Source organism: Oncorhynchus mykiss, chromosome 9 (assembly GCF_013265735.2).
Source record: "Oncorhynchus mykiss isolate Arlee chromosome 9, USDA_OmykA_1.1, whole genome shotgun sequence".
Taxonomy (NCBI): domain Eukaryota; kingdom Metazoa; phylum Chordata; class Actinopteri; order Salmoniformes; family Salmonidae; genus Oncorhynchus; species Oncorhynchus mykiss.
The window spans coordinates 14,311,266-14,338,032 of NC_048573.1; the positions used below are offsets into that span (position 1 = coordinate 14,311,266).

General features: G+C 45.7%; 1 protein-coding gene across 1 annotated transcript in view; it reads right to left on the reverse strand.

Moving 5' to 3' along the window:
• Positions 1–189: 189 nt before the first annotated feature.
• LOC110531554 (protein mono-ADP-ribosyltransferase PARP14) overlaps positions 190–26,767 on the reverse strand; it is a 93,598-nt gene continuing 67,020 nt past the window's right edge. Inside the window, exons 3-13 of the mRNA XM_036987379.1 lie at positions 12,392–12,429; positions 9,858–12,038; positions 9,435–9,671; positions 9,096–9,320; positions 8,890–8,956; positions 7,643–7,789; positions 7,463–7,522; positions 3,812–3,988; positions 3,409–3,547; positions 2,132–2,184; positions 190–1,951 (exon numbers count right to left, since the gene is read on the reverse strand). Of these exons, the coding sequence (XP_036843274.1) occupies positions 1,467–1,951; positions 2,132–2,184; positions 3,409–3,547; positions 3,812–3,988; positions 7,463–7,522; positions 7,643–7,789; positions 8,890–8,956; positions 9,096–9,320; positions 9,435–9,671; positions 9,858–12,038; positions 12,392–12,429 (3,809 nt within the window). The 3' untranslated portion in view covers positions 190–1,466. The remainder of the gene's footprint in view (positions 1,952–2,131; positions 2,185–3,408; positions 3,548–3,811; positions 3,989–7,462; positions 7,523–7,642; positions 7,790–8,889; positions 8,957–9,095; positions 9,321–9,434; positions 9,672–9,857; positions 12,039–12,391; positions 12,430–26,767) is intronic.

The window sequence follows — 26,767 nt, forward strand, 5'->3', positions numbered from 1 at the left end:
AGCGCCCGCAGTGTTGCTTCTGAAGGCCTGGGGGCAGATTTTAGACCCCTGGCAACACATGATGGCTGAATTGGATATTGGATTGATTGATTGGATAAAAGATCTAACATAAAGACCAGCCCTCCAAATCTCAACCTGGGGCTGGAAGCAGTGCAACCAAGAGGAAAGCTATGAAATGAAGAGTGTAACTCTTACTCTGGGGAATAATTTAATACATATTTGTGGGAAAATATATTTAAAAAAAAATTATATTCTGATGATGTTTAGGCCAGCAGAGAAAGCCTTGCTGGCCCTGACGGCCCACCACTGTGTATATGTGGAGAGACAAATTGGAGTAATCAAGATGACAGACAGTAACACATTCAGTGCTGCCTTGCACACTCTTGCCTGCATCCAGCTGATCTAAGGTGTAATCATTAGTCCAAACAGTTGAAAAACGTTATGTTTTGCAAACAAAACAAAAGTTTCTATTGGACAAATTCAGGCAGGTCTATCCCTGTTTCGTTTCCTTCCGTTTAAGAAATGTTTTTCAACTGAATCGGCAGAATGAATACACCCCTGATCACCTGCACACACAGGTCACTTGCATAGCAGCGGCAGCCACATACAAACAGCCTCATCACTTTGTTTGTTGTATAATTCCTTCTACCCACATATGATTTCAGTTTGTGAGGGTGTGATATGGGGGTCAACATTATAAAGAAAAACTTGTATAAACAATTGCAACACTGTCATGTTGATCTGAGCTTTGCTGTTGGAAAATCACATTTGTGTCTGACTTTCGGCTGTCACAGATGCACCTCCCCTGACTTCACTCCTCGACTTTCTTCTTCTTCTTTGGTATTATGGCGGTCCACAAACAAATGTTGTAGGCAAATGTTGTTGCCGCCACCTAATGTATTGGCTGTGCATCACATTGGAGGCTGGTGGGAGGAGCTAGAGGAGGACGGGCTCATTGTAATGGCTCACAGGACTATAAGTGGAGTTTACAGCATGAACAGAACTATCAGAAGATGTTTCAAATCAAACGTGTTTTAAAGATAACAGTGAAATCAATAGTGGCTATGGGTCATCAGGCTGATGACATAATGGATTGAAGGGTTAGTGTTAACTACAAATCAACGTCTGACTGTAAAGTCGCTCTGGATAAAAGCATCCGCTATCTGACCAAAATATAACATATAATAAAACTATGTCAGAAATTCTAAAACTGAAAATAAAACAATTCAATCTGTACTTTCACTCTCCTCTCGCTTCATCTTATAGGTGCAACCCGTTTCCCAGTCAGTGGCCATGTTGTTCTTCAGGTTCACCCTGACTTTGCTCCCATCTGGGACATCCAGCTCTGCTGAGACATCTCCTCTTAGGTGTGCCTGCTCCAGATGGTAGTTGTCATGCATCCCCAGCTCCTCCCAAACTTCACCATGCCTGCACATAGACCACTGGACTCTGAGGGCCAGTAGTGCCTAATTTCTATCTTGCAGCTCCCTATGGAGGGCGCCACTGAGCGCACTGTCCAGTAACTCGCGCACGCTCAGAACGTCCTCCTTCAAGCCTCGGAGAACATAAAACCCCTCTCCAGCCGCAGCTCCACCTCCAGCTCCAGCCCCAGCTTCCACCCCTCCTGCCCTCTGAACTCTACCCAGCTCCAGGCTCACTCCCAGGACCTTGGCATTCTTCTGCACGGCCTGCAGCTCCACCTCTCCCAGCATGCACAGGTCCTCTCCCTTCACATCTCTCTGAGTCAGCTGGTTCTGCAAGATGGCCTCCAGCTCCCGCCTGGCCCCCCTGATGGCGTCCGCCCCACGCCCCACCACGCTCAGCTCCACCGGGGGCGGTCTCCAGGGGGTGATGGTGAGGCCTGGAAGGGTATGAGGAGGGGGAAGGGAGCCATGCGAGGGGGAGGAAAAGCTGATCCTCAGTTTCTTCTTCAGTATCTGTTGGGCTCTCTCTGAGGAGACAAAGTGAGGAGAGTTAAGACAGAGTGTAAAGTCACATTTTATAACTAGGATACAAAGTTTTCCCTGTCATCAAAGCATCACCAGGTAAAACTCTGGGCCTAAGTTATATCTACATACCCAAGAATAAGGATAATTTGTACATACACAAGTATACACACAAACACACATACCTTTCAGTGTTGGGATTGGAGCGATAGCTCCCAGTCGGCTCTCCAGCTCTGACCTGCAAACAAACCAAAAACATAAATAAAATGTCCTGTCCAAAGCTTAACATCCAGACATCACAACTAAAACTCAGAAAATAACAAAACTCATTCTATAAGTTAAGCAAACTACAAACAAACTTACCATACCATTTAAACCAGGGTTGCCCAACCCTGTTCCTGGAGAGCTACCTCTGTAAGTTTTTCACTCCAACCCCAGTTGTAACTAACCTGATTCAGGTTATCAACCAGCTAATTATTAGAATCAGGTGTGCTACATAAGGGTTCCACTCTAAACCTACAGCATGGTAGGGCTTGCAGTCCAAACGCCAAGTAGAGAGCCCTCGAACCTAAACCCTCAGCCCTTGAATGACGTTTTACATCATCACATCCGAGTGTACCTTCAATGTCCCTTGCCCAAGCGAGGGAGAGCTATGATCGGAGGCGCGACGTCCTTGGTAGAAATCTTGAAGTTCAGCTTAAAAACGACCAACCTAAAGCTATTAATGTACCTAGCAAGCTAACGTAGCTAGCTAGCAGTTTTATCAGGTAGCTAGCTACAGTTACCCATAGCTGGCTAGCTAGTTTTATAGTTTGGTAATTTATTTCAATAAAGCTTTGGACAGGACATTTTATTTATGTTTTTGTTTGTTTGCAGGTCAGAGCTGGAGAGCCGACTGGGAGCTATCGCTCCAATCCCAACACTGAAAGGTATGTGTGTAATTTATTTCAATAAATGACCCAAAATATGTTTATGAAGCTAGCTATGTTTTATATGCTCCTCACTACGAGACTCAGTCAATTTGATCGTAATTCCCATTTGCCAACGCTAAAATCAATGTAATCTATGAATTATCTTTGCAAGATAGCATCATAATTTTGTCTCACATACCGAAAATGCAGCCACGTTGCTAAAATTGGACACTTTGCAACCACTGAAGTTTGACACGTCACATTTTGAATTGAATTGTGGGTCATATCAACCAGACAAGTGATCCAGGTTCTTCACTCGGTCCCTCCAGCTAAATCGAGGGCTGTTTGTCAACTGGACCTCCACTTAAGATGACAATCAAACTGCATCCGGTTTTGATGAGGGAAAGTGGCTAGCGCCAGGGCTAATGGGGGTCAAATGAACGTGTTTGAACTGTAGCCAAGCTTTTCAGGAACAGGGTTGGGAAGCCCCTGATTCAAACCAAGACACATCAGAGACCCCACCATTTCAGACAATTAAAATGGAGACTGACCTGAATTCCTGGAAGACGGGTCTCTGCAGCATGACAACGCGGATGACAGAGAGGATGTTGGGGGACAAATCCCTCACACTTGACGCCATGCCATCCAACATGGCCTTACACACAGAGCCAGAGTCTGCTCGAGCAGCTCCTGGACAAAAAAATATGTTTTTTTTTTATGTCTAGAATATCATCTAACTAGTATATTACAGAATATGGATGCTGCTGTCACTAATTAACTTGTTCATCAGTGTTTGTTTTGACATTAACTAAATTGTGTCCTACAAAATTTAAGACTAACAACTGCGCACAATAAAAATATTGAACACAAATTGGTATGGCAGAGGGTTGATACAAGAGCAAATTAAGGGAGTCGGTATTGCATTTCACACAAAATAAGACATACTGTACATACCAGTGTTGACTGCAGGGAAGGCTGCAGAGCGGTAGCCCTTTCTCTCACACTGTTTCAGTATCTTCCCACAGACCTTGCTGATCCTCTGTGTGTCGCGTTTAAAGCTGACGTGAACGATCTCCTTGCAGCCCAGTGCACCAGGCCCTGTGGTGCACATCAAGTCTCCTGGCACACCCACTGATGGAGAGAAAAAGAAAGATATGGAGGCTTCTGAGGGGAGGACAGCTCATAATAATGGCTGGAATGGAGTCAATGGAATGGTATCAACCACATAGAAACCACGTCTTTGATGTGTTTGATGCCATTCCATTGACTCCATTCCAGAAATGATTATGCGCCGTCCTCCCCTCAGCAGCATCCACTGGTAGGCACTTAGTGTTCAAATATAGACATATGAGTGACAGTGGAGGCTGGTAGGAGGGGCTACAGGAGGAAGGGCTATTTGACTCTTTGCAAACTGGAATCCATTTATCCGGAGGCTGCATTCATTGTAGCTGGGGATTTTAACAAGGCTAATCTGAAAACAAGACTCCCTAAATTTTATCAGCATATCGATTGCGCAACCAGGGCTGGAAAAACCTTGGATCACTGCTATTCTAACTTCCGCGACGCATATAAGGCCCTGCCACGCCCTCCTTTCGGAAAAGCTGACCACGACTCCATTTTGTTGATCCCTGCCTACAGACAGAAACTAAAACAAGAAGCTCCCGCGCTGAGGTCAATTCAACGCTGGTCCGACCAATCTGATTCCATACTCAAAGACTGCTTCCATCACGTGGACTGGGATATGTTTCGTATTGCGTCAGACAACAACATTGACGAATACGCTGATTCGGTGAGCGAGTTCATTAGAACGTGCGTTGAAGATGTTGTTCCCATAGCAACGATTAAAACATTCCCAAACCAGAAACCGTGGATTGATGGCAGCATTCGCGTGAAACTGAAAGCCCAAACCACTGCTTTTAATCAGGGCAAGGTGACCGGAAACATGACAGAATACAAACAGTGTAACTATTCCCTCCGCAAGGCAATCAAACAAGCTAAGCGTCAGTATAGAGACAAAGTAGAATCTCAATTCAACGGCTCAGACACAAGAGGTATGTGGCAGGGTCTACAGTCAATCACGGATTACAAAAAGAAAACCAGCCCCGTCACGGACCAGGATGTCTTGCTCCCAGGCAGACTAAATAACTTTTTTGCCCGCTTTGAGGACAATACAGTGCCACTGACACGGCCCGCAACTAAAACATGCAGACTCTCCTTCACTGCAGCCGACGTGAGGAAAACATTTAAACGTGTCAACCCTCGCAAGGCTGCAGGCCCAGACGGCATCCCCAGCCGCACCCTCAGAGCATGCGCAGACCAGCTGGCTGGTGTGTTTACGGACATATTCAATCAATCCCTATCCCAGTCTGTTGTTCCCACATGCTTCAAGAGGGCCACCATTGTTCCTGTTCCCAAGAAAGCTAAGGTAACTGAGCTAAACGACTACCGCCCCGTAGCACTCACTTCCGTCATCATGAAGTGCTTTGAGAGACTAGTCAAGGACCATATCACCTCCACCCTACCTGACACCCTAGACCCACTCCAATTTGCTTACCGCCCAAATAGGTCCACAGACGATGCAATCTCATCCACACTGCACACTGCCCTAACCCATCTGGACAAGAGGAATACCTATGTGAGAATGCTGTTCATCGACTACAGCTCGGCATTTAACACCATTAGTGCCCTCCAAGCTCGTCATCAAGCTCGAGACCCTGGGTCTCGACCCCGCCCTGTGCAACTGGGTACTGGACTTCCTGACGGGCCGCCCCCAGGTGGTGAGGGTAGGCAACAACATTTCCACCCCGCTGATCCTCAATACTGGGGCCCCACAAGGGTGCGTTCTGAGCCCTCTCCTGTACTCCCTGTTCACCCACGACTGCGTGGCCACGCACGCCTCCAACTCAATCATCAAGTTTGCGGACGACACAACAGTGGTAGGCTTGATTACCAACAACGACGAGACGGCCTACAGGGAGGGGGTGAGGGCCCTCGGAGTGTGGTGTCAGGAAAATAACCTCACACTCAACGTCAACAAAACTAAGGAGATGATTGTGGACTTCAGGAAACAGCAGAGGGAACACCCCCCTATCCACATCGATGGAACAGTAGTGGAGAGGGTAGTAAGTTTTAAGTTCCTCGGCGTACACATCACAGACAAACTGAATTGGTCCACCCACACAGACAGCATCGTGAAGAAGGCGCAGCAGCGCCTCTTCAACCTCAGGAGGCTGAAGAAATTTGGCTTGTCACCAAAAGCACTCACAAACTTCTACAGATGCACAATCGAGAGCATCCTGTCGGGCTGTATCACCACCTGGTACGGCAACTGCTCCGCCCACAACCGTAAGGCTCTCCAGAGGGTAGTGAGGTCTGCACAACGCATCACCGGGGGCAAACTACCTGCCCTCCAGGACACCTACACCACCCGATGTCACAGGAAGGCCATAAAGATCATCAAGGACAACAACCACCCGAGCCACTGCCTGTTCACCCCGCTATCATCCAGAAGGCGAGGTCAGTACAGGTGCATCAAAGCTGGGACCGAGAGACTGAAAAACAGCTTCTATCTCAAGGCCATCAGACTGTTAAACAGCCACCACTAACATTGAGTGGCTGCTGTCAACACACTGACTCAACTCCAGCCACTTTAATAATGGGAATTGATGGGAAATGATGTAAAATATATCACTAGCCACTTTAAACAATGCTACCTAATATAATGTTTACATACCCTACATTATTCATCTCATATGTATATGTATATACTGTACTCTATATCATCTACTGCATCTTTATGTAATACATGTATCACTAGCCACTTTAACTATGCCACTTTGTTTACATACTCATCTCATATGTATATACTGCACTCAATACCATCTACTGTATCTTGCCTATGCCGCTCTGTACCATCACTCATTCATATATCTTTATGTACATATTCTTTATCCCCTTACACTTGTGTCTATAAGGTAGTCGTTTTGGAATTGTTAGCTAGATTACTTGTTGGTTATTACTGCATTGTCGGAACTAGAAGCACAAGCATTTCGCTACACTCGCATTAACATCTGCTAACCATATGTATGTGACAAATAACATTTGATTTGATTTGTAATGGCTGGAATGTCAATGGAATGGTATCAACCACATAGAAACCACGTCTTTGATGTGTTTGATGCCATTCCATTGACTCCATTCCAGAAATGATTATGCGCCGTCCTCCCCTCAGCAGCATCCACTGGTAGGCACTTAGTGTTCAAATATAGACACATGAGTGACAATGGAGGCTGGAAGAAGGGGCTACAGGAGGAAGGGCTGGAATTGAATCAAGGGAACGGAGTCGAACATGTGGTTTCCATACGTTTGATGTGTTTGATGCCGTTCCATTTATTCCATTCCAGCCATTACAATGAGCCTGTCCTCCTATAGCTCCTCCCACCTGCCTCCATTAATAAGTGAAGAATAAGCTAATTATTCAATGTCTCTATATCTTAGTGGAAAAAGATTTTCCTTCGTCAAATGATTACTTTCTGACTTGTGTGAACGGATTGCTCTGAGAGTTTGTGTTAATAGGATTGTGTATGGGAACACTGTAAAACCAACCTTGTGCTAACGCTGCTTGGACTGTGGAACCTGCAGCAGTCAGAATAGCTTTGGAGACACCTAGAGGAAGATAATGGGACGTGAGGGGACACAGAGAACAGAACAAACAAACACACACACACACACACACAGTGATGACTAATCAAAAGCACATTGGAAGACAATGATAACTAGTGCTACCTGAATGGTTGGCTGAGAAGTCTGTGGTGTTGACGATGACATCAGTGGTCTCACGGATGATGTCGCCAAAGACCAGTTGTAGCTTGACACTGCCCAGCGTGGCAGAGACCTCGTCCTGAGTGGTTGAGATGTGGCGATAGAAGGAGGCTAAGCGAGAGAGAGAGAGATTGACAAACCATTGACAAAAACAAAAACAAAACAAAGGCAGAGAGCGAGAGAGAAAGAGACAAAGAGACAGAGAGACAGAGAAATTAACAAATATTTGACAAACAAACAAACCTAAGCAAAGTTTTCTCATGCATTGTTGATTTCAATTTGGCATGAGGGTCTGCTATACGAATTGATGGAAAGAGGTGTTGGGGGAAAAACATACAACATTAAAATCCATGTACACAAAGAACAACTGCGGTTAAAATTGGCAAAAAAAACACATTTCTTTCCACAGGGCCGTTGGGTGAGACAAGGACGCAACTTAAGCCCCATCATCTTCAACATATATATCAACGAATTGGCGAGGGCACTAGAACAGTCTGCAGCACCCGGCCTCACCCTACAGTACTAGAATCTGAAGTCAATTGTCTACTGTTTGCTGATGATCTGTTGCTTCTGTCCCCAACCAAAGAGGGCCTACAACAGCACCTAGATCTTCTGCACAGATTCCGTCAGACCTGGGCCCTGAAAGACCTGGGCCATGACAGACCTGGGCCCTGACAGTAAATCTCAGTAAGACAAAAATAATGGTGTTCCAATTAGTGCTACAGGATGTACATTTCTGTTTGAAAAAGCTAGCCTTAGCTTTCCTAACTGAATGTGTATATTGGTTCCTCACTTCCCTGAAAATCTGCATATCGGCTATTTGATGCTAATGCAGTACGCCACAGGATGTTTATGTGCTGGTCAAGGGCAGTCAAGTCAGGTGGGAACCAGGGGCTATATCTGTTCTTAGTTCTACATTTTTTGAATGGGGCATGCTTATTTAAGATGGTGAGGAAAGCACTTTTAAAGAGCAACCAGGCATCCTCTACTGACGGGATGAGGTCAATATCCTTCCAGGATACCCGGGCCAGGTCGATTAGAAAGGCCTGCTCGCAGAAGTGTTTTAGGGAGCGTTTGACAGTGATGAGGGGTGGTCGTTTGACCACAGACCCATTACGGACGCAGGCAATAAGGCAATGATCGCTGAGATCCTGGTTGAAGACAGCAGAGGTGTATTTGTAAATATGACAGGAATAGTTTCCTTAACTCACTCTGATCTGGAGAAGCATCCATTACAAACCCTCTGACATGCAAAGCACACTGGGAAGTCTGGAAAGCCTGGAAGTAAAACAGAATACAACCATAAGTCAAGGGCAACCAGTGATGAACTGTGTTAAACAGTAACTTAAGTTTTGATTTTGCATGAAACATCCATTGAAGTCAAGAGAAGTGCCCTTCTTTAAAAGTATCTTCTCACCTTGGTAGAATCTCTGTCATTGGGATGGACAACAATGCGGACAAGGAAGGGGGTTCTGCTCGCTCGATTCTGTTCATACTTACGGATCTCTTCTAGCAGAACCTGTGTTACCACATTGTGAGGGAACTGGAGAACCACACCAGTTCCAACTACAGGGAAGGCAACAGAACAGAATCCCTGGATCTCACAAGAGGCTAGAACTCTCCTCACACCCTGCCTCAGAGCCTGAGAGAGGACCAGAGGTGCTGGGTTAATGGTGGTTCAAAGGTCACAACTGCCAAGTGAAGACACACTCACACATGCACACACGGACACAGGGACACATACAAGGGGACAAACCTGTACTGCTGGTCCTTGGGGGTTGTTGTCCCATTGTAGACAGCTGAGGAAGAAGACGCGGCCAGAGCTGAGACCAGACAGTCCCTCCACCAGGACGTTGTCACCAGGTGCAGTCCGTCCCCCTAATTCCCTCAGAAACGCTGTCATCAGTGCCGGTCCAGCTGCCTCCGACAAGACATGACCCACTCGGGAGGAGAGAGGGTCACTACCAACCATGGGGGACACCAGGGCATCCACCTTCAGAGAGAGACAGACAGTCAGACAGACAGACAAAGACACAGACAGTGGGACAGACAGAGGGACAGAGAGACAGGCAGAGAGACAGACAGAGAGAGGGGGGAGAGATAAAGAAATTAAGTAAAAGGGTAAGAGAAAAAGGAAGACGAAGTGTAAAAGAGAAAGGGAACATTGAGGCTCTCTCACCTCCTGTTTCTCTATGCTTCCCTGGATGATCTCCACCTGGACACAGACCTCTGGAGCCACTGGTCCCCTGGTGGAGGCAGCAGTGGTGTCTCTCTGAGGAGCATGTGTAGTGGTAGTGGTGGTGCTGGACTCTACCTCCAACCCAGGAAACTCCCTCTTCCCCTCTAACAGCCTATCACAGGCCTCCTGCATGGCTCTCACTGCCTCTCCACTCACATCAATCAGAGTGACCTTGGTAAGGATGCGCTGTTCCCTCCCAAAGTCCCTCACTGCAGAGACTATGGCCTCAGAACACACCTTCAGAGGAACGCTGAATATCCCCGAGCTGATGCAGGGCATGGCCAGGGTCTGGAGCTCCAGGGTCTCTGCCAGATCCAGGACTGCCTTTACTGTCTTCTCCAGCAGAGGGAGCTCATTCCCACCTACGCTGCCCCCTACTGGCCCCACTGCGTGCAGCAGTATCTTACAAGGCAACTTCCCTCCTGTAGTCTCTACCACTGTACCTGTGGGTACTCTCCCGATCTGCCTAACCAGATCTCTGCTGGCCTGCTGTACCTCAGGCCCCCCCGCACGGCTTAGAGCTGCAGCCACGCCACCAGCGTGATCCAGGTCCTCATTGGCTGCGTTCACCAGCGCATCCGCCCGTTCCTTGGTGATGTCACCTTGACGTACCACAACCTGCAGCCCCCGCTGGAGGCGATAGCTGGTGGCTGTGACCATCTCCTCCAGTCTTGGTCCGGCGCGAGCTTCGCCGGCAACACCACCGTGGTTGTGCAGCTGGATGAGGCAGTGTTGAGAGCGACCCACCACTCCCAGGTACTCCCTTCCCAGGCCCTGGAAGTAGCGTAGGGCCCCCGGCTGGTCTATGGTCACAGTCTGGTGGACTAAGGAGGCCAGAGCGGGACCCAACCTGTCCCTAACCTGGGCCACCCGGACAGAGGGTCCACAGAGCACCACAGTGGGGTGGATGGCTGAGGCTGAGGGGTAGAGGGTCACCCCAGTGTGTTCCACACCGATCCTCTCCAGCAGTTCTGGTAAGTGGTCAGCAATCTCTGGGTAAGGGAGACACACTGTCTCCTCCACACTGGACTGGTCTATCAGAAAGGCCCCAATCTCCTCCCTCAGCTCCTGAACCTCCTTCACGTGGCCCAGCAACTGCACTCTACACCCAGGACCATATCTGGCCACCACCCTGCATCTGCTCTGGTTCATCTCCTTCACCTTCTTCTCAAGCTTGGATTTCAGTTCAGATGGCAGGGTGCCACAGTTGGGCACATCGATCTTCTCCTCCACAAACTCCCCCAGCAGATCCTTCTCAGCCTGGTCCAGTTTCCCAGAGGAGAGGGAGAACAGACGGAGCTCTGTATCCCCCAGCTCTACCTCCACATGGAGTCCCAACCTCAGCAGACTGCTCAGGTTCCCAGGCCTCCCATACTCCTCCCTCAGGAAGGACAGGAGTTGGGGGGACACTTCAGGCACCACCCGCTCCAGCACCAGAGAGATTTTATCTGTAACTAACTGCCTGGCTGTCCGGACATCACTTGCTAAACCCTCCAGCACCAGCTGAGATGAGTCACTGCGTGTCACCCTCACCCCTGGAACAGCCTCACCTAGATCCTTCTCTATAACTTCCTCTAGAAGCCGGAGCTTGGACTGTCCCAGACGACAGGTGGTGCTGATCTTCTCCTGCTTCCAGGAGCTCAGACCCTGACCCTGGAAGGCCTCCAGCTCCTTCAGCTTGGCCTGGACCTCGGGCCCCTCCCCAACCACCACCGCAAACCCTTCCCCTGCCTCGCAGTAAACCCTCACATCCTCCGAGCCCAGGGTACTGCTCTGCAGCAGAGTCTGGAGCTTACATGGGTCTACCTCATAGTGGCATTTGTACCGCTCAGGGAGCTTGTTTAACAGTCTCTCGACCTGAACCTTCCATGGTCCCACCTCAACCCCATCTCCACATGACCCAGCTTGGCCTGAGCCTCTGACCACTGCCCTCCCGTCCTCTGGATGGAGGTGGACAGAGCAGCCCAGAGAGGACAGCTGCTGCTGCAGGTCTCTTCCAGCCCCAGGGCTCTCCTTCAGGTATCTCAGGAGGTAGGAGTCTAGATGGAGTTCATGCTCTAGGAAACCAGGTGGCGATGTCTGGACAGGGAGGGAGGGAAGGAATGGGAGGGACTGGTGACTCTAGAGTCAGAGATAAAAGGTGCAAGTCCTGGGGAATTCCACTGTTAATGATTATTATGTCTGTCTTTATCTATGTTTATTATTCATTTATTATTGTAGGTCAACCGTACAGCTGTGTCTAGATTATATTATAAATCTATCAACTCGTTTGGCATTTATCCATTTTAGTTTAATAAAGATTTGTTTGGCTAAAATATATGTTCTTGTCATTTCTCATATTGTAAATTTATATTTTACTCATCATAACATCACATAAAATCAAACATGCAATAAAATCAATGCAGACTATTTTGACCTCAGTTTATGTGACTCTGCATGTACTGTATAGGTGTGTCTGTTAAGTCTGGCCACACCTGACTGCTGAATGTTGTGGGTGGAGGCTCCTGACTGCCTCTCAGAGTGAGGATGAGAGGTCCTCCAGGCATCTCCAACACATGATTGGGTTTCTGAAGTACCCTCTCCTGGACTGAAAGAGTTACAGAGGCATGAGTTGATGTTGCCGTTGTAGTCGTTGTTATAGTAGTAGTGGTAATAAAAATAACAACTAAAAGCACCAACATATTTGTATCTTAAAAGCACCAAATGGGGTCATTTTTTACCCCAAATTGGTAATGATTGCATAGAGACACTGTCTGTCAAGCAGTAGCACGTTTTATTTAATTAACCTTCTGTAACACAAGCTTCTTTAAAAAAAAAAATTTCACATCTGTTTTTTGTATGTTTTGCATGTTTTTATCAGTTAATTTGATAAATTGAGTCAATAGAAACGTATGAACATTTTTAGGCTATTCATTCAAAACGTTGTGTTTCTGTAACGTCTACTCCCACTCTACGGCATTCAACGTCGTCGGTCTACCAACCACAGGTCCTGGCAACCCACCTTTACACACACCTGGCAACTATCTTCAAGCACACCTGCATCTCATTATGAGTCACACCTGGACTTCATTACTCCCTTGATTACTTACCCTTTATATCGCACTCTTTTGTTATCAGTCATGAGGTATTGTTGTTTGTGTTTCCATGTCAGACACTTCTCTTGTTTTGTTATGGATCCATGTTTGTTGTTATTAAACTCACTAACTGCACTTGCTTCCTGACTCCCGGCGTCTATGTTACAGAACACTACCTCCACAAATGGAAGCAGCAGTCAATCAAGACATCTCCCAGATGGTCGCTGAACAGGGTCACCTACTTCGTCAACACCTCGACCAGCTGGCTCATTTGTGAACGGCTATGGATGAGGTCCTCTTCATTACTCAAGGGGCTTCATCTCCAAACAGCGGAGGATTCTCTACCACAAGTCGAGCCAGTACCACAGCCCATCCAGCTGTCCGTCCGTCCTGTTCAACAATGCCAGATTGTCCTTCCTGGACAAATATGACAGGACATTGAAATGCCGTGGCTTCCTACTCCAGTGCTCCCTCTATTTCGCTCATCAGATGGGAGCCCCCACCACCGAGAGGTCCAAGGTTGCCACATTTATTTCTCTGCTGACAGGACGAGCGTTGGAGTGGGCCACGGCCATCTGTGAGAGAGGAGAGGATAAGCTGGGTTCCTATGTGGGGTTCATGGCTCTGTTCAGGGTGGTCTTCGAGAGGGGGGTGAGTGCCTACTCCAACTACGGCAGGATGGCCAGACCGCGGAAGAGTATGCGCTCACCTTTCAGACAGTAGCAGCATCCAGCAGCTGGAATGAGCCGGCGCTCTGCAACCTCTTCAGAAAAGGTCTGAGATGATATCCTATCCTTGGATACCCTCATCACAATGGTCCTCCGTCTGGATAACCTGCTTCGGGAGTGTCGGAACCCGCACTGCCTCTCTCCCACCTCCGTTGATCATTCTGAGTCAGAGCCTGAACCCATGGAGGTGGGGGCGACACGGCTCTCTGCAGCTGAGCGACGGCGTCGTAGACAGCTGTGGCTCTGTTCTTGTTGCAGATGGAAGGGGCACCAGCTTCAACGGTGTCCGGTATGTTCTAACCGGGGATCCACAAGAGCAGAGGGACAGCCATGTGATCATCCGTCTCCTGGGTTTGGCATGAGCATTCCATCCTCATCACTTTCCGCCAAACCTTTCCTAGTATAAATTTCACTGTGTGGCTGTCCTTCGCCTGCTGAAGGCTCATTTCACATCCGCCCCGTTGCTTAAACATCCAGATTCTACACTGCCCTTTGTGGTGTAGGTGGACGCCTCAGAAGTAGGTTGTGGGCTGTCCTGTCCCAATGCCAAGGTAATCCACAGAAATTGTATCCATGTGCCACCTGTCCTCCTGAGAACATTCCCACAGGGATAAGGGATCAGCTATTGACCTGGGCACACAGCTGTCGTCCCTGGACATCCAGGTATCACCCACACCATTCAGTCCATCTCTGGACAGTATTGGTGGCTTACCTTGGCGCAGGACGTCACTCATTATGTTAAAACCTGTTATGGCTGCGATCCCTGTACAGGGATCAATATCAGGGAAAATTTCAGAGTGACAACTAAAAATACAACGTCGTAACATTAGACATTCTTGAAAATGCAAGTTTCTTACACCCTTCAAAAGATTAGAATCTTGGTAATCAAACTTTGTTTTCCAATTTAAAATAGCTATTACAGAGAACAAATAACATGCTTTTGTTTGAGAAGAGCAATCAACAACAGAAACATTTTCCGCCATGACAGTTTTTACACATTCACATCTGAAGGTAAAATTATGACTTTACATTCTTATATCTTGCTCTTATTTCTCTTCCTGAGGGTCCCAGTGATCAAATGAAGTGCCGTTTTCTTTGATAAAATCAATTTTTATAGCTTAAATCGAAACATTTTGTAACCTGTTTGTGCCGTGAATTCCATCTCTATCAATTTTTTACGGAGCATTCGACGTAATTACACATGGTAAACCATTGTTTATCTAGTCATGGTTGGTTTCAGTGCATTCCTCTGGATGTTTGCAACACAGCCAAACCTCATTGTTTTTTTGCGGGGAGTATTGACCGAAGTGAACTGATTTGAAGACAACGAGCAATGACTACCTTACGCACCAATCATTTTAGCGAAGCTTCGTTGATGGACTGTATTTCTGCCCAATGACCACTGATCTTCTTGGAATCTAGCTGGGTAGATAGCCAATGAGCTGAGGTAAATGCCAGTATGTAATGGTTTTGGGTTGGACCACCATTCCTTGTTTGATATCTCATGCGTAACGAACTCCATTCTCACCTTGACGATCAGAGGAGTTGCTGTGAGGCTTGTTACGCGCAGATGTATTTCGGAAAGTTGTATTTTCAATGATTTCATTGAAGACATCATGGTGAATAAATCAGGAAAAGTGAAGTCAAATTCTAAAGTGAAAGAGATTTTGTTTGAGGAATCTTTGAGTGTTATGATTCAAACAGGAACTGAGGAGCTGTTTCTGCAAGGACAGGACGTACTTCTGGACGGGTAAGTGCTAATGCCGTTTTATGAAATATATATATATATTTTGCAAAAAAATATATATAAAAATATATATTTGCAATGAAATGTGTGGTTTGTGTGTGTGTGTGTGTGTTGGTTTGTTTGTGTGTGTGTGTGTGTATATATATATATATATATATATATATATATATTTTCCATGTCAGATTATATTTTCCATTTTTTTATTCAAATGGAATGGAGTAGAACAGTAAACACACACATGGCCACTGCGCCTGCAACTCCTCTCCATTTCCATATGAAATAGCCATTGGGTGCTGTTCAGGAGAGGGCAGGCCCACAACAATGGCCGGAGTTGAATGGAACAGCACTTCACCTTAGTGGCTGTTCCCTCTGCTCTATACAATACATATCTGTTTATTTTATGTGATGATAAAAGGCTCATACAATACAAATATTTGTTTTATGTTTTCTTTCACAGTGATAGCGACTCCGACTGGGAGCCCCCGGTGCCAAGCTGCTCGCTCTACCTCTGCCCCCAGTGGTGTTCATATGCCACAGTTCATTACTGCAGGCATGACTGTGCCTCAGGGCCAAAAGGGCACCGCATGGAGGCGTCGTTGTGTTCTGTGTCGCATGAACTGCACCACTTGTAAAGCAGAGGCAAACTGAACATCAGAAAGAGACTGCTATGGAACATGGCACAGGCAGCAAAAGATTGTGTCGAGGACTTCCAAAGAGTGTACTGTTTTTTTTTTAATATTTATTTTCTAATTTTTTAAAACATTTTTTGTGTGTGTGTGTTAGAATTGCTTTTTGATATGTTGTATATAGTTATTTGCACTGTTGTATAGGTCATTTCACCAATTCGGCCACTTGGGTACATTTGGGCCACTTGTGTGGAACACCTGGGTGACTTCATGCTAAATGTCATGTAGCTCACCCATTCCTGAAGTTATCAGTCTGAAACTTTGCACACCTACAGTTGCCCTCTTGTGTTATCCATCACAATTCTCCAGCATCCTATCTGACTGTGTGGCTATTCTAGTACATGTGAAAGATGATGCTACAACAATAAAAAACAGAAAACGTATGCTCTTTCTTTCTCTTTTCTTCCACCAGATCTACTGTGTTATATTCTCCTACATTCAATTAACATTTCCACAAACTTCAGAATGTTTCCATTCAAATGATACCAAGACTATGCATATCCTTGCCTCTGGGGCTGAGCTACAGGCAGTTAGATTAGGGTATGTCTTCAGGCGGAAAATTGAGAACAAAGGGATGCAGCCATAACAGGTTTTAACTCCTATTTTGTATGTGCCTAATCCAAATCCCACAGGGACCCTCCAGTAGGGAATCTCTATCCAATGCCTCAGCGTCCCTGGTCTCATCTGTCCATTGACTTTGTCACTGATCTCCCCTCTTCTTACCACCATGTTGGTGATAGTGGACAGATTCTCTAAATCATGCCATTTCATCCTTCTCTCTTGTCGCCCTAATGCTATCCAGTTCGCTGAGGCAGGTCTTCAGCAGGTCTTCCGGCAATTGTCTCAGATCATGGCCCCCAATTCACATTACGTATATGGAAGGCTTTCATGGAGAAGCTGGGGGTCACGGTCAGCCTCACTTCTGGGTACCGGCGTCAGTCTAACAAGCAGGTGGAGAGGATGAACCAGGGGCTGGGGAAGTTCCTGAGGAGCCACTGCCAGGACCGGCAGGGGGATTTGGCCCGATTCCTTCCTTGGGCTGAATAACTCCAGACTTCATTGTGACACTCCTCCACTGGGCTGAATCCCTTCCAGTGTGTTCTGGGTTATCAGCCAGCCCTGGCTCCATGGATTCCGAGCCCGACCGAAGCTCCTGTGGTAAACGAGTGGTTCAGGTGCGCAGAAGAGGTATGGAACGATGCTCACATGAGACTCCAGTGCATCGTCAGAAAGAGCAGGCGGATGGCCACTGCAGTGAGGCTACCGTGTTCCATCCTGATGATCGCGTCCGGCTCTCTGCCAGGATCCTCCCGCTCCACCTGGCATGTAAGGAGCTGAGTCCCTGGTTTGTGGGGTCGTTCAAGGTCCTCTGGAGGGTCAACAATGTTATTTACAGATTACAACTCCACACTAACTTCCAGCTCTCACCATCTTTTCATGTTTCCCTTCTCAGGCCAGTGGTTCCTGGTCCACTGGCTGATGCCGTCCCCCACGACACCCCCCTCCCGGACATTGAGGGAAGCCCTGCCTATGCCGTCAGATCAATCCTAGACTTACAATGTCATGGGGGTCGGCTCCAGTACCTGGTGGACTGGGAAGGGTACAATCCAGAGGAGTGGTGTTGGTTCCAATGGACGACATTCTAGATCCCAACATCATCCGAGAATTCCACTTTTGTGTCCAGAATGGGCTGCTCCTCTCCCTCGGGGCGGTCCTCCTGGTCGGAGTCGTCCTGCGGATGGGGCCGAGTGTCGGGGGTAACTGCCACATCTACTCCCACTCCCTCTCTCCAGCACTCGACGTCGCCGGTCTACTAACCACCGGTCCTGGCAATGCACACCTGCATCTCATTATCAGTCACACCTGGACTTTATTACTCCCATGATTACTTACCCTTTATATAGTACTCTTGTCATTAGGTAGTATTTTTTGTTTCCATGTCAGATGCTTCTCTTGTTTTGTTATCGTTCATTGTTATTAAACTCACTAACTGCACCTGCTTCCTACTCCCTGTGTCAGAGGCTAAGTAAATGGTCATTGAGCTAATCTGAAGTACCGGTACACCCTACGTTGGACATTATTGGCTATATGGGTGGTGGTGCCATCAGACTCACCTGAAGCAGGAACAGAACCCTGTATACAGGTGCACAAGCTCTGCAAGTACGCATGGCTTGCATGTATATTCATCTTGTGCGCATGCTTCGGGTAATAGAAGTCTGAATGCACTGCCAGCGCTTTGAAAACTTGATTTAATTATACTGGAACGTTCCTTAAAACAAAGGTTGTAAAGGTATGCTAGTGTAACAGTATAACTTTAGACCGTCCCCTCGCCTATACCCGGGCGCGAACCAGGGACCCTCTGCACACATCAACAACAGTCACCCACGAAGCATCGTTACCCATCGCTCCACAAAAGGTGCGGCCCTTGCAGAGCAAGGGGAACAACTACTTCAAGGTCTCAGAGCAAGTGATGTCACCGATTGAAACGCTATTTAGCGCGCACCACCGCTAACTAAGCTAGCGTTCCACATCCGTTACACTAGACATTTATAGAATCAATCATACCTAGTTTGATGTTTCTGTGACAAACCATGAATTAGTTATTGATTTATACCACTTTTAATGGCATCTTATATATTTATATCAAATCAAAACTGGAATTTGTATTCAAAATGTACTGATATAGAATAAATCATATCTAGTTTGATGATTCTGTGACAAAGGCTGAATTAGTTATTGATTTATATAGCTTTAAATTGCATTTGAAAGATGTTATGTATTTCCATCAAATCAAAACTGGACTTTTTGGTCAAAGCAAAGGTTGTATAAGTATACTTTATAGAATTAACCATATCTATTTTTATGTTTCTGTGACAATCAATTCATAAGTTATTGATTTTTACCATTTTAAATGTGAAAGTGAAACTGTTCCAGAATTATCCACAGGAAAACATTACTTTTTTACGTTTCACCTTTAGTTTCAAGTACAGTTCAAATACTAATTTCAACATTGTCATACCTGTTTGGTCAAAAAATGCGATCTTGTAAACGTTGTCACCAATATTGTCTATCGGTCCGCAGTCTCCACCACCAGATTTACAGAGAACCTGAAAGTACTTTTCAATCTTCTCTTTCTGTGCAGGATCCAGACTGTGAACCTCGAAGAAAACGGGGTATTTGTAAATTTCCATATTGTAACTTAAAGTAGCCTATTCGCTTTCTTCTAATAGCTACTGTACATGGTCTCAAATACGTTTCATTCGAACAGCTCAACCGTTTACCGATCATCAGGCCTACTGTCAGTTTTCTTTTGCAGGTGAACGTGCCAATCAATGTAGGCTGAAGCGCGCGAGCACACTTCTCGCAAAAGAAACACACTTTTTGTAATCTACTTGGCAACATAGACGTTGGGCACGTTCAAGTTGATCAGTTGTGTCATGTGGTCACCGCCTTTCAAAGTGTGTTGCATTATGGGGATAAAAATGGTCAGACTTGCGCCTAATGTGGACTGCATGAACTTTACAAAAATCATGTGATCATAGGTAATGTAGTTTTGACTGCATTCGACTGCAAGTTTCTGCAGTTGCTCTTTACCAGCCATCCCCTGCATTGTGTGTGGCCCTATTGTCAACCAATTATTAGCTTGTTTTTGTTTGACACACGCGAATGTGGCCAAAAACCTGACTTAAACAGGAACCAACTATGCCACTTCATGTATTCAGTGGACATACTATCACAGTATATTGGATGACTCATTCATATTCCATTCATCCAGCTCCATGTATCATTGATAGGTTTAGGCTACTACATGATAATCACATTTTCCCTATACCCATAACGAGGTTGCTACAACCTAGCCTACAAATTAATGTTTTGAATGTAGGTGCATATGTGGAGAGACAAATTGGAGGAATCAAGATGACAGACAGTGACACATTCAGTACTGCCTTGCACACTCTTGCCTGCATCCAGCTGATCTAAGGTGTAATAATTAGTCCAAACAGTTGAAAAACGTTATGTTTTGCAAACAAAACAAAAGTTTCTATTGGACAAATTCAGGCAGGTCTATCCCTGTTTCGTTTCCTTCCGTTTAAGAAATGATCACCTGCACACACAGGTCACTTGCATAGCAGCGGCAGCCATATACAAACAGCCTCATCACTCTGTTTGTTGTAGAATTCCTTCTACCCACATATGATTTCAGTTTGTGAGGGTGTGATATGGGGGTCAACATTATAAAGAAAAACTTGTATAAACAATTGCAACACTGTCATATTGATCTGAGCTTTGCTGTTGGAAAATCACATTTGTGTCCGACTTTCGGCTGTCACAGATGCACCTCCCCTGACTTCACTCCTCGACTTTCTTCTTCTTCTTTGGTATTATGGCGGTCCACAAACAAATGTTGTAGGTGCATGCCGCCACCTAATGTATTGGCTGTGCATCACATTGGAGGCTGGTGGGAGGAGCTATAGGAGGACGGGCTCATTGTAATGGCTGGAATGGAATAAATGGGACGGCATCAAACACATCAAACATACGGAAAGCACATGTTTACTCCATTCCATTTAATCCATTCCAGCCATTACAATGAGCCTGTCCTCCTATAGCTCCTCCCACCAGCCTCCACTTGTGTTTTAGCTTACTATTCTGTATTATAAATTCACACTTACACTTACACTATGAAAAAATTGCCCAACCAACTAACCCTACACCCATTAAAACCAAATTACTATTGCACTACTCTGGCCCAATCTGATCCTACACCTGGAAGGACAGGACACTATCGTTCAAAACACCTTGTAACTCATATACAGTAAAATCTCATATACCCAAGCACGTCTCTGCAGCTGTCACCACAACATCTATCCTCTGTGATTTACGTTCCATTCCTGCGGTACAGTTGACAATCATGGCCATGATAAAAATAATAATAATACTGAATCATATTATAATAATACTGAATTATTCCTATCACTCTCTCAGAGCCGGCTGTAGGCTTTTGGGGGCCCTAAGCGAGATTTGGTTGGGGGGGCTCACCTCGTGGCAAAACATTTTAGTGGCCCCCCTCTTGATGGTGGAGAGAATCGTTTGATTTAAAGTCAATTTCCTGCAATTCTACACATTTTGCCATGGGTACAGATCATTTGTTGCTGTTTTACAGCTAATTGTGTGCAATTCTACCCATTTTGTGATGGGGTGGAGAGAAAAATATACAAGTTTAGATAGCTGGCTAGACTAACTACCAATCTAAAAACGGTTAGCTGACATGGTTAATTGAGTGACTGTCAGTGACTTGACATAACAAGAGAAAAACTACTGATGCATTACCAAATTTCGAAATTGCACCTAAGTAAGTGATTGCTTATGTCGCTTATGCCTGGAAACGGCCCTGCACTCTCTATTGACCTTGGTGTTCTGACAAGGATCCTTTTAGCATCCCTCACCCTGGACCCATCTTCTTCTACCACTCTCTTCACTGCCTCAGCATAAGACACCTTCTGCACTACTCTGATCCTGGCTGCCTCAACCTGGACCCAACTTCTTCTACCACTCTCTTCACTGCCTCAGCATAAGACACCTTCTGTACTACTCTGATCCTGGCTGCCTCACCCTGGACCCATCTTCCTCTACCACTCTCTTCACTGCCTCAGCATAAGACACCTTCTGCACTACTCTGATCCTGGCTGCCTCAACCTGCCTGTCTCTCACTGGACACCTCTGATCTCCAGCACCCTGGGTACCCCTACAGTTTACACACACTTTTTCCCATCAATGCTGCACATTCCTTTGTCTCATGTCCTCCTGGATATTTCTCACATCTAGGAATCTCCCACCTACACAGTGCTGCCACATGACCATGAGCTTGACACCTAAAACACAGTAATGAGTTCAGGACAAAAGCTTTCACGGGATAACTGACCCCTTAACTTGACTTTATCTGGTAAAAACTCGGCATCAAAACTCAGTAGTACATACAGTGTTTTCTCTTTTTCACCACACTTTCCACCAGGTCTGTGTTGCACCAAATGGTGGGCGTCTCAGTCACCCTCATTAACTTTCATCTACAGTAGGTTGCTTTAGCCTTACCATTCAAATGCGCCCATTAAAACAGGTAGATAGTGATAGCGCTGACATCATCCTCGTATTTCTTTGGAGCCGGACGTATTTTGAGTTTGAAGCATGCCATATAGAGCTTGCCAGCTTGTAGTCCTAAAACCTGGAAATGAGTTACTTCTGCTTCGTTCAGCCATCCCTATTCAAAAAAATGTATTAGGAATGAATAGGGTTTTGGAATAAGCACTAAAAATAAGGTCTGAGGTTAACACAGGTTTATGAGATCTTATACATTTTGTTCTATGAGATAATAAATAATAAAATGACCTTTATGAATTATGAAGGCTTTATGTGGTTTTTATATGAACAAAAATGGAAACGCAACATGAAACAATTTCAAAGATTTTACTGAGTTACAGTTCATACAAGGAAATCAGTCACTTGAAATAAATTCATTAGGCCCTAAACTATCGATTTCACATGACTGGACAGGACATTCCTGCAGTCAGCATACCAACGGCACACTCCCTCAAAACCTGAGACATTTGTGTCATTGTGTTGTGTGACAAAACTGCACTTTTTAAAGTGGCCTTTTATTGTCCCCAGCACAAGGTGCACCTGTGTAATTATCATACTGTTTGGTCACCTTCTTGATATGCTACATCTGTCAGGTGGATGGATTATCTTGGCAAAGGGGAAATGCTCACTAGATGTAAACAAATCTGTGCACAAAATGTGAGTAAAAAATACGCTTTTTGTGCGCATGGAAAATTTCATGAAAATGGAACCAACACTTTACATGTTGCATTTATATTTTTTTTCAGCGTGTTACATAAATGCTTCAAAAGAGGGCAATAGTAATGGCGTCTTTTTGTAGGCACTAACTCCGCCATGGTTGGTTGGACAAAGCCTATGGAAAATGTTTGTTTTTGTAGGGTTTTTGGTTAAACACAGAAAATAAGATCTGTTGTGAACACGGGCTTAGGAGATCTTATACGTTTTGTTCTCTGAGATGATGTTCATTAGGTAATATAACTTTTTGTGAATATTGAAGCATTTTGGTGATAAAACATAACACACATAAAGGCTTCATAATTCATCAAGGTCATGTTAACGTACTGATATTATCTCATAGAAAAATGTTGTTCTCTACAGAACACATCCCAGGCTCAAACACTTTACAATAACAGACAGGTGCGTGACTACACCTAGATAGAAGAGATGACCAAACCAGATTATCCTAATCACTTTGTGTGCATGTTTTTGTACGGACAATGGAATACTTTCTGAATGCACTGTATATACTTCCATTGTCCATACACAAACACGCACACAAAGTGATTAGGATAATCTGGTTTGGTTATCTCTTCTATCTATCTAGGTGTAGTCACGCACCTGTCTGTTATTGTAAAGTGTGTGAGCCTGGGGTGTGTTCTGTAGAGGACAGCATTGTCAAAAGTGAATGAATTCTCTAGATATTATCTTATGTGTCTCTCTGACAAGTACAGTAGGTCTAACAATTAATCCTATTATCTCTATTTGTAACATTAGGCCTACTACTATGTTCAATGTGTACATTGTCATCCACCTGAACAACCCTCTTAATCCTCTGTTGATTTCAGCATGTTCTTTATTGAAGCTGGGTTGTGTTCATTAGAGCACACACCATAACAAAACAAGCATTGAAGTTCAGATGGTATTCTGCCTCCTGTTTCACTTTGCTTTCTTCTTTGTTGTGCCTTCTGAACATTACCCTGTCCTTTATTTGACTTCTTCTCGGTCCGTCTCTGTAGTGGCCTGTTGTTGTTGTATTGACGATGCCGTCTTCCGTTCATATTTCCCCAGTGGCCTGGCTGCGAGGTGGTGCTTGTGGTCTCTGGGGGTTGGGTGCTGATCTAGGCGGAGAGGCAGAGGCCGGAGGAGCCTGCACTCCAGGAGTGGCTGTGGGTGTTGTGGTGGTGCCCATGCCAGGCCATGCCCGGGGCCGGAGCGGGCTGTGTAGAAAGCAGCTGAGGCGCTCTGCTCTGCCCTCCCATCAGACACTGGTAGGTGGCAGCCTCGGCAATGGCAACGGACCCAGGAACAGGTGAGGAATGGATGAGGGGGACGACACAGAGAAATACACACACACACGGACAGTGTACAGTACTATACTATAACAAGCAGGCTTGACATCACGCACACACATACTTTAGTTATTTACACAAGGCTCCATGGGAAGTGAAATGTGTAAGCCTATTTGATCAGACCCCTTTTGACTATCAGTCTGCAACTACCATAAGACGGCCATATCTTCTTTCTTCCCGTACTCACTGTGATGCAAGATAACATTAGAGATTCTATATCTTGTCTGAAATATTTCCCCTGAGATGCAAGAAGGTATGGCACACACAGAGGAGGAGAGACATCTTCCACTGTTCTGTGCTCGCCACAACATGCTCTCTCTCTCCCTCACATTCATGCACGTACACATTCCTCGCTGCTGCAGACCCGGAGTCCCAGTCTGTTTGTGCCCTCATGGCAACTCTTTGTCCCTCATGGTGATGCTAAATGTTTTGGCTTGGCAATGACAGCAATGGAGATGGCAAGATCATTAATCTATGACCAGGCTACAGACACCTAGGCTTATTCACCACAAAACACATTGACACTAATCCCACTGCCTGTATGTCCCACTCCATCTAGGAGCAGGAACTGCCATTCTCTGCCCTCATCACGTCAGAACCTGTCCGTCACTCCCGGAGCCCTGACCTCTCATTGGACAGCAGCCTGCTGTTGGAGTTCCTGCTCTTCCTCTACCTGCTGGTGGTGCTGTTCGTTCAGTACATCAACATCTAAAGGACCATCATCATCAACCCAGTCTGAATGGTTCTACCGGCAATACAGCTGTAGAACACTGGAACAATTCTGGAATACTAGAGTTAAGGTTGCTGACCGTTTTGCCACCGATTGGATGCTGGAAGACATCGGCCACAAGCTTGACCCAAGACAGCTTGGATGTCAAAAGGGCAGGTTGAAGACAAATGTCTTGGTCAGCCTCCTAGACATGAAATAAAATCCACTAATGCAAGTAAGACCATTATATATGCACTATAATAATAGCAGAGTTTGCCAAAGCCTTCAACCAAGTTGACCTTACAGGTTTTCATCAAGGATCTCTCTGTACTTTTCTCCGTTCATCTTTCCCTCGATACTGACTAGTCTCCCAGTCCCTGCCACTGAAAAACATCCCCACGGCATGATGCTGCCACCACCATGCTTCACTGTAGGGATGGTGCCAGGTTTCCTCCAGATGTGACACTTGGCATTCAGGCCACAGAGTTCAATCATCATCAGACCAGAGAATCTTGTTTATCATGATCTGAGAGTCTTTAGGTGCCTTTTGGCAAACTCCAAGCAGGATGATTGGTGGAGTGCTCCTTCTCAAGATCTGTGCCTCGACACAATCCTGTCTCGGAGCACGATGGACAATTCTTCAACCTCATGGCTTGGTTTTTGCTCCAACATGCATAGCATGCCTACCTGAAACAGGACAGTAGATACTATTCAACCAGGTAGAGTCTTGGGGTAAGCAATGGGGTCAAGCCCTTACAAACCCTGTATTAGTCCTCATAGCAGAGGCGCAACTTTGGTTTCAGAAGTGAGGGGGGACATAATTATATATATATTTATCCAGTCGGATAAACACTCCATACAGCCTACCCGACCGCTCGGAGGTGTCCGCATGGTCCAAAAGCACACCGTTTCCTTGTTTTGTATCACATTCCAATGATAAACTGGGGGGGAACAAAAATGCATTTTCAGAATGTGGGGAGTGCAGTGAAAGTGACGCCCCTGCCTCATAGTGTTAGCTGGGACAGAAGCCTGCACACCCTGTGGTTTTCCAGAAAGACGGTGGGTGACCAATGCCCTACATGCCATGACAGGCCATGAAAGCCTGATCCCTACTAACCCTAGTATAGGCAGCCCTACTATACTTAATAGCAGATAGAGTCTGTTGTTACTGTGGTGTTGGCCATTAGACCACATAAATGCAGTGTTGATCTGGGTCAGGACTCAGAGCCCTGGGTCTTGGTCCATATGCACTAATCCCTGAAACCCAAGTGAACCTGTAGCCGTTATAAAACCTGTTGTGTAGATCTGGAAGTATTGGATAGGTGCAAGCAATATGCTGCTAGCTCCATCTTGACCTTTGATCGGCCAGGTGGGATTAAGAAAAATGTCCTGTTGTGTTGTTCTTGTATTTTCAATTGGCATTGATACACACAGTTTTTTTTTTGTTTTTGCTAGCTAGGTCACAAAATGAGCTTGCTTGAGCTCTGATCTTGACTACAATATAGATACAAGAAGGTAGATAGGTATATGTGCAGTATTATATATATGCCTATTTCATGTGTTAAACAGGGCAAAGAGTGTTAGAAGTGGTTTTAATGATATATACATCATGTGTATATATAATATAAAACCATATGTATATATAATATAAAACCACTTCTAACACTCTTTGCCCTGTTTAACACATGAAATATGCATCACTCATCTCGCTAGCTAGTGTTAG